This window comes from Humulus lupulus, chromosome 2 (assembly GCF_963169125.1).
Source record: "Humulus lupulus chromosome 2, drHumLupu1.1, whole genome shotgun sequence".
NCBI classification, from domain to species: Eukaryota; Viridiplantae; Streptophyta; class Magnoliopsida; order Rosales; family Cannabaceae; genus Humulus; species Humulus lupulus.
The window spans coordinates 218,122,941-218,131,430 of record NC_084794.1 but is presented as its reverse complement, the minus strand read 5'-3'; the positions used below and the strand labels follow the sequence as shown (position 1 = coordinate 218,131,430).

Sequence of the window (8,490 nt, the reverse complement as noted above, 5' to 3'; positions counted from 1 at the left end):
CTCATACTTAGTCACCATTGTTAAAGATGCCTCTTTTCCACTAACTAAATCTTACTATAGCATAAAAACCAGACTATAAACACGGAGCTCTAATACCATTGTTTGTTTGTTGTCATGTTTATCATTAAAGACTTTTCAAAGTCTTAACCACAAACAATTAGCCTCCTTAGTAAATAAGGTTGACACCACTTGGGCCTTCGCCCAAAGTTGATTAAAAGCCCAAAAATGGATATAACCGCCATAGTTTATGCTTAGTGGACAACGACTTGCTCCAACTGTTGTTTGAAGATGAGCAAGAACCACAACCATCTTCTGACCCTGCATATGAGTGGTGAGAGGCAATAGAAAGGCTACACGAGATAGAATACCATGAATCTTCTCAGAGACATGTAGATGAAGTTTTCCAAGCACTTCTAAGATGGCTCCCATTAGCTAAGGATGTTACTAGTGCTAATGATCTCACTCATGTCAGACATAGTGCAAGGAAAACTGATTTGTAAAAAATTATAAAATGAAAATCATTTTGCAAAATGATTGTAAGGACCAATATTTTGTGTATGACAAATTAGGTCCAGTCGCGTCTGGAATGGACTTTTGTTATGTCTGGAGTATATTCGTTTTTAGTTTGAGTCCACGTCAGCATGTGTGTAAAGCAAGGCTGTTAGTGAGTTACAGCTGTTAGTTGGTTCGGGATTATGCCTAATTACAGCCAAGGATATATATTGGGCTGGTTAATTAGTTATAATCAACTCTCTTCGTTCGATAGATTGGATTGGATATTTTTGCTCTGTTTTCTTTTCTTCTTCTTTCACTGATTTTTACAGGTTTTTGGCAAGAAACTCCATTGAAGATGGTTGAAGCTTTCTGTGCAAGCACTGGAATCAAGCCGTGATTGCTGAAGGAGTTTAGCTGGGTCTTGATGCTATAGATCCGAAGGTTTTCGGGTTTAAGACATTGTTGAAGGGAGTTCAACATTGAAGCAAGGGGATCTTGCATTAATAACCAAGGGATTTGGTTGATTAAGGTAAATAGCTTCATTGTATATTGAGATAGTTTGTACAGATTTTACATATTGAATCTTGAACTGGTTTATGTAAAATGGCTTTTGAATATAGTGAGATTTTTTACCCTGGTTCAGGGAACCCAAGCACTGGTCGGCTGAAATGTGTTTTCAGTGCAGATGAAGCTTATAATTGCTGTGTGTCAACTCTTATAACTGTTTAGTTAATATACAAGCATAAATCAAGATAAATATTGTAAAACTGGAAAGATAGGCTAAAATTTAGGTTTTTCAATTGGTATCAGAGCCAGGTTGCTCTAATTTTTTTTCTTTCGATCCTCCTATCTTTTCTGTACTGAGATTAAGTTTTGATTTGTTTTCGTGTAACTCGCAATTTTTTTTTGGGTTCTCCAGTTGACACTGACCCCCTCTGAGTTCCAACTCTGGGAATATATTGTCTTTTGTTTTTGTTCAATTGTGTGTACAGAATGGAGATGTTCAGAGAAGGAGGTTCTACATCTCGACCCCCAATGCTTGAAGGGGAAAATTATCCTTACTGGAAGACCAAAATGCGTGCATTCTTGAGAGCTGTAGATGAACGAGTGTGGATGGCTGTTGAAGATGGATGGAAGTGTCCAACCGTTGTTGAAGATGAGGTTGTTAAGCCTAAGCAAATGAGTCTATGGACTACAGAAGACATGGAAAGGGCCAATTTTAATTCAAAGGCTATGCATGCTCTCTTTAATGCAGTTTCTACAAATCAGCTGAAAGTCATAGCCAATTGTGAAATTTCCAAAGAAGCTTGGGAGAAACTGAGAATAAAGAATGAAGGAACTGATGATGTAAAGAAGTCCAGACTGAGGGCTTTGGCAAAAGCATTTGAAAATCTGTCTATGGAGGAGGAAGAAACTCTAGCGGAGTTCCATGCCAAATTGTGCGATATCTCAAATGAATCTTATGCACTTGGAAAGACTTATTCAAATGCAAAACTGGTTCGCAAGGTTCTTGGAGTTCTGCCTCGGAAGTTCATGTCAAAGGTTACCTATATCGAAGAAATGAGAAATGTCGAGGAACTTGATCTTGATGAGTTAATTGGGTCACAGCAGAACTATGAAATGAGTCTCACTCGGTGGAAGAAAGGCAAGAAGCAGAAAGATCCTGAAAAAGAAAAAGCTGATAATAGTCTTGCATTTGTGCATAAAGAGGAAAAGAAGTTGATCTCAGATGCATCTGAGGGTTTCACTGATGAGACTTTAGCGCTGCTGACCAAGAATTATGCAAAGTTCTTGAAGAAGAATTACAAGAAAAACTTTCCAGGAGGAAAAGAGAATGGTCTTAGAAGAAACTTTGGTGAAAACAATAAGCAAACTCAGCAATTTGGCGACAAGAAAAACATGGGAATACAGTGCCGAGAATGTGACGGATTTGGACATATTCAAGCTGAGTGTGCCAACACTCTTAAGAAGAAGAAAGCCTTAGCAGCTACATGGAGTGATAGTGATGAAGAAAAGAGCTCCACTTCAAGTGACAAGTCTGATGAAGAGAAACAGGTGGTGGCTTTTGTGGCAAAGAGTCATCAATCAATGTGTTCAGAGGAAGATGAAAACTCAAGCTCAACAGATGAGGATAGCGATGGGAGACAGCATGCATATGAGGAGATGTTCGCTCAATGGGAGTATATGGCTAAACAAATCAAAGGTCTCACTAGTGCCAAACAACAACTTGAATCTGAGAAGGATGAGTTGGAGGACACTGTTAAAAAGCTCACAAAACAGCTTGATGGGAAGGACAGTGAGATTTACAAACTGACTGCAGAGTTAATAAGGGCTAGACAATCTCTTGAGTTTATCCCTCCAGGAACTGCTGCAATTAACCACACTTTGCAGTTACAAAAACCTTATGAAGATCGAACATCCATTGGGTACAAAATGCTTTACAAGAAAGGGGAGAATTTAGGAATTAATGATCCCTCTTCGTCCAAGAACAAGGAAGATAAGACTCCTTATGACTCTATGCACAATACTTTCAGTCCTGGTTTTCCAGATTCCACTAAACGGATCAGTGTCTCATCTGGACCCATCAAGTTGAATTTCAAAGGAAGGAAGTCTATCCTGGGTGGTCAGATTCACAAAGAAAGATATGTTCCCATTTGTCATTTTTGTAACAAAAGAGGACATATTAGACCCAGATGCTACAAGTTGCAGGCATATTTGAAAGCTATGATCGATCGTCCGAATAGCTTTACACAATTGAATCGATTTACAGGAAAGTTGTCATCTAGTGAGTGGAAACCAAAATCTGATCTTAACAAGAGTGTTGCATTAGTTGCCCACACCTCTCTTTCAGCTTTTCAAGAAGACCAATGGTACTTCGACAGTGGATGTTCTCGCCATATGACCGGCAACAGAAATGTGTTGGTAAACTATAAAGAAGGAAAGGAGGGAGCTGTGACTTTTGGTGATGGGAACAAGGGTCAGATATTTGGAAAAGGTGATCTGGTGCTAAATGGAGTAGCTCCATTGACTGAGGTGTTGTACGTCAAAGGTCTCAAGGCAAATCTTATTAGCATCAGCCAACTCTATGACAATGACTTCACTGTAAGTTTCTCTAAAACTCATTGTCTTGTTGCAACTAATGGGTGCTCAGTCTTGACAGGTAATAGAACCAGCGACAACTGCACGAAGCAATCAAGCCTTATGCAACAGATCTTTTCTTGATAAGCCAGACCTGTGGCACTATAGACTGGGGCACTTGAACTTTAGAGACTTGAAGAGAATTGTGAAACTACAAGCTGTTCGAGGGATCCCAGAGATGAAAGTCACTAGAGATAGGCTGTGTGGACCTTGCCAACTGGGAAAATAGACAAAAGCATCACATCCTCCTGTAAACATGCTTCTCACCTCTCGTGTGCTGGAGTTGATTCATTTGGATTTAATGGGACCCATGCAGAATGAAAGTCTAAGTGGTAAATGATTTGTCATGGTTCTCGTTGACGATTACTCTAGGTACACTTGGGTAGATTTCCTCAAAGAAAAGACACTTTTGGACTCTTTTCAGCCTTAGTTCTCAGACTCCAAAATGAAAAGGAATCTAAAATTGGGAAAGTCTATTGACTTCGAAGTGACCATGGAAAGGAGTTTGAAAACACTGTGTTCTCCGATTTCTGCGATCAGTTAGGAATAAAACATGAGTTTTCAGCTCCAAATACCCCTCAACAGAATGGGGTTGTTGAAAGGAAGAACAGGACCCTGCAGGAAATGGCTCGGGTAATGATGCATGCTAAGGACATTTCTAAGCGTTTTTGGGCTGAAGCAATTAATATAGCCTGTTATATCTGCAATCGGGTTCATCTGAGAACTGGCACGACATAGACTGCCTATGAGCTTTGGAAAGGAAGGACTCCTAATGTCAGTCATATGCACATTTTTGGATGTGTGTGCTATGTCCTAAATGATCGAGAACATTTAGGAAAATTTGATCCAAGGAGTGATGGAGTGTTTCTTGGGTATTCGCTTAACAGTCGTGCATATCGTGTGTTCAACAAAAGAACTCGTTCAGTGGTTGAGTCCATTAATGTTCGATTTGATGACTTGGAAAATTCTGAAGAACCAGTGGCAGATGATGAAACTCCAGTCTTAACTACACCTGTTCCAGTCACAGCTAGCCAAAGTCAAATGGTTCCTGACACTCCATCTGGGTCACTTCATACTGAACCAACTGCATCAGAGGAACAAGAAGCCGATCCTAGCGACTCACAGTGTCATGAGGAAGCTACCAGTGTTCTGAAAAAGGAATCTCAACATGCAAAACAGTATAAAAATGGACCCCCTGCCTGGATTCAGAAGGCTCATCCCCCTGATATTGTTATTAGAAATCCAAATGCTACCATGGTCACCAGAAGAAAATTACAAAATCTGATTGCCTTTGCCTGTTACTTATCTCAGATTGAGCCAAAAAGTGCCAAGGATGCTCTTTTAGATGAGTTCTGGCTTGCTGCTATGCAAGATGAACTGTTCCAATTCAAACGAAATGATGTGTGGACCCTAGTACCCCTACCTGAAGGAGCTAATGTTGTTGGAACTAAATGGATTTTCAAGAACAAATCAGATGAGTTTGGCACTATCATAAGAAATAAGGCAAGGTTAGTTGCACAAGGCTACAATCAGGTGGAAGGAGTGGACTTTGAAGAAACCTTTGCCCCAGTTGCACGGTTGGAATCTATTCGGTTACTTCTTGCAATTGCATGCCATCTGAGAATCAAATTACATCAAATGGATGTAAAAAGTGCATTTCTGAATGGTATTCTCCAAGAGGAAGTTTATGTGAAACAACCTCAAGGTCTTGAGGACCCTCAGTTCCTTGACTATGTTTTCCACCTGAAAAAGGCCCTATATGGGTTAAAGCAAGCACCTCGCGCATGGTATGACAGACTTATTGCCTACCTTCTGTCCAATGGATTCACCCGTGGTAGTGCAGATAATACCCTCTTTATCAGGTATCTCACTGATGGAATATTTGTTGCACAGATATATGTGGATGACATAATTTTTGGATCAACTTGTGAGAGTGAGGTTACTAGGTTTGTAGATCTTATGCAAAGTGAGTTTGAGATGAGTCTAATCGGAGATCTATCTTATTTTCTAGGACTTCAAATTAAGCAATCAGATCAGGGAATGTTTATTTCTCAGTCTAAGTATACCAAGTCCATGTTAGAAAAATTTGGTTTCACTCAGGTCAAACATGCACGCACTCCTATAGGCACTACCTCTAAACTCAACAAAGATGAATCTGGGGACCCGGTAGATCCAACCCTGTATCGTAGCATGATAGGAAGCCTGTTGTATCTCACAGCTAGTCGTCCTGACATTTCCTTTAGTGTTGGTCTATGTGCCCGTTATCAAGCCAATCCTAAACAGTCTCATCTTACTGCTGTCAAACGTATTTTTAAATATCTTGCAGGGACTATCGAATTTGGTTTATGGTATTCATGTGATACAACTATGTCCCTGGTAGGGTATAGTGACTCTGATTGGGCAGGATCTCTAGATGATAGGAAAAGTACTTCTGGGGGTTGTTTCTATATTGGGAACAATTTGGTGTCTTGGTTTAGCAAGAAACAACATTCTATTTCCCTCTCCACTGCTGAAGCAGAGTACATTGCGGCTGGCAGCTGTTGTACTCAGCTCATCTGGCTCAATAAGATGCTCACTGATTATGGCTATCCCCAAAAGTCATTGACCCTCTTTTGTGATAGCACAAGTGCCATTAACATTTCCAAAAACCCAGTTCAACATTCAAGGACCAAACACATTGACATACGTTATCATTTCATTAGAAACATGGTTGAGTCTAAATTGCTAACAATTTCTCATGTTTCCACTAATGCCCAGTTAGCAGATTTGTTTACAAAAGCTCTTGATGCTCAAACTTATGCACATATCCGAACCAGCATTAGTCTCTGTATCATCTGAGAGGTTCGGTGTTTCGTCTGGTCACATTTTTTTTCATGCTATACCAAATTTTATTTTTCCTAAGTCTGTGTGAAGTACTTGTGTCTTGGTCACTGCTTCTTACTCACACTATTGTTTTTCCAAGATTTAGAATTGAGCCCTTATTTTCTCCAGCTCAAAAGGCTACCATTATTGGATGCAATGGGAAGAGCTTCCTTTGTACCATCTTATGCCCTGAGGAGTTTGCTCCTCCTCTTGGTGTTTGATGAGCAAAATAAAAATAAAAGGAGATGGCTACATCTCTGATGATGAGTGAAAGCCAGTGCTGGGTATTTGGAAAACTCAGAGTGTTTGTTGTCAAAAGAGGATATATAAAATAAAAAAAAGGGAAGTTTTTTTTTTCATGTTGAGTGAGTGGACCACTTAATGATTTTGGTCCACATGAGGTCTTTTTGCACACACAAATGAAAATAATGGCTCACATCTCTTGTTAAGAAAAACTTTGTGTGTTTAGGCAGTGTTTTTCCGCATGTATATATCACACACTTTTCCCATTTTTTTGGTAAGCATGATGTGTATATTTTGATCATATATTTTAATCCATGTTGAGCTTATCAAAGTTGTTGTTCATAAATCTCTTCTGCCATTCAAGTGTGCATTTTTTTTATGTTGGCTGTTTGGATTCTATTCCTGTCTTTTATTCTTTTAAAAACAAAAAATGTCAGTTTTGGTCCTTCATATTATTAGTGTGGGTTATTTTTTTAATGGGCATTGTCATTCTTTGTTCACGGTCAATTTCTTGTAAGGGAATTTCTAAAGTCTTTCTATAAATATCATATCACTTGAGCTTGTGTGAGTTGTGTTTACAGTGGTCCAATTGCAGAAACCCTAACAAATTCGGCATTATGAAGAAAAGAGCCAATCGCCGTCGTTCCTGTCTCCAGTCTTCTCCTGTCGCCAATGTGCTGGTGTTTCCTTCTCCGGAGGTGGCTGTCTCATCCTCTGTGGATGCATCTGTGCCATCTGCAGTCGCCACATCACCCAGTCGTGTTGTGTCTCCTGCTCTTGATTCTAGTGTGGCTATGGCTATTGTTCCGGTTCTGCCTACCGTCGCAGAGTCATCTCCATCACCGTCTCTTCCTGAGGTGGTGACTGCGTCTGTTCCTACCGTCAGTCCCTCCGACAAAGTTCTCCATGCTCGTCCGCCTTCTTCTGTTGGTAAGTCCCCTAAATGCATTACTCGTTCCTCTGCTGAGTCTGCGTCCTTCCCTGTTCCATCCTCTTCATTGTCGACCCCAACCACACCATCTATTCCTTCTCTTAAGTCACCTGTTAAGTCGTCCTTAACCAAAACCCCCAAGGCTCGGTCTGCCTCCAAACCCGCACCCCCACCTCAACCCGCACCCCCACCCGCACCCAAACCGGCACCCCCACCCCAACCCAAACCCGCACCTCAACTCCAATCCACACAAACACCCCAACCAAAACCTCACCAATCGCCTACCCCAAAGCCCCATGTTCCTGTGCGGTCCAAAGGAAAAGATAAAATATATGAGTCCTCACCTCTCCCCAAACCATCGGCTCTAAAACGTAAACCCAAGGTCACTCTGGTTGCACCATCTCCTAAAAAGTCCAAGCTTACCACTAGTTCTAAGGATTCTGTGTTTGTTGGTCCATCGTCTATTCAATACTTTGTTGATGCAACCAAGGCCTCGCACTATCAGAGATGGTTTGCTGTGTGCGACGTGTGGCCTGAATATCTTGTTGTTTTAGAAGATTTTCCTGAATTAGTTGACCTTTTACAGTCTAGGCAGTGGGTTAATACTGTGTCTAAATTGGTGTCCCCTCATCCCATTCTCATTGGGGAATTTTATGCAAATTTAGATAAGTCTGTTGTCGATGGGAAAAATGAGGATTGTCTTACTACATTTGTTCGGGGTAGTCGTATCAAATTTGCACCATCCATTATATCTCGTGCACTAAAGATTCCAAAAGTTCTTAAATCTGCATATAATAAGTCATATCGTCCAGATCAATCTA

At 40.6% G+C, this 8,490-nt stretch overlaps 1 protein-coding gene across 1 annotated transcript; it reads left to right on the top strand.

Moving 5' to 3' along the window:
• The first annotated feature begins 586 nt into the window (after positions 1-586).
• Positions 587-3,717, top strand: LOC133815170 (uncharacterized). The gene is made up of 3 exons (XM_062248039.1): positions 587-677; positions 825-888; positions 1,488-3,717. Exons 1-3 carry the CDS (start codon positions 587-589, stop codon positions 3,715-3,717), a joined length of 2,385 nt encoding a protein of 794 aa, XP_062104023.1.
• Positions 3,718-8,490: the final 4,773 nt, after the last annotated feature.

Excerpts from the sequence above, each read along its gene's own strand:
- LOC133815170 (XM_062248039.1), top strand. The coding sequence starts at position 587 with ATGGACTTTTGTTATGTCTGGAGTATATTCGTTTTTAGTTTGAGTCCA. Across the intron at positions 678-824 it reads GCTGTTAGTGAGTTACAGCT|GTTTTTGGCAAGAAACTCCA; the intron begins GTTAGTTGGTTC and ends TGATTTTTACAG. Across the intron at positions 889-1,487 it reads GCAAGCACTGGAATCAAGCC|AATGGAGATGTTCAGAGAAG; the intron begins GTGATTGCTGAA and ends TTGTGTGTACAG.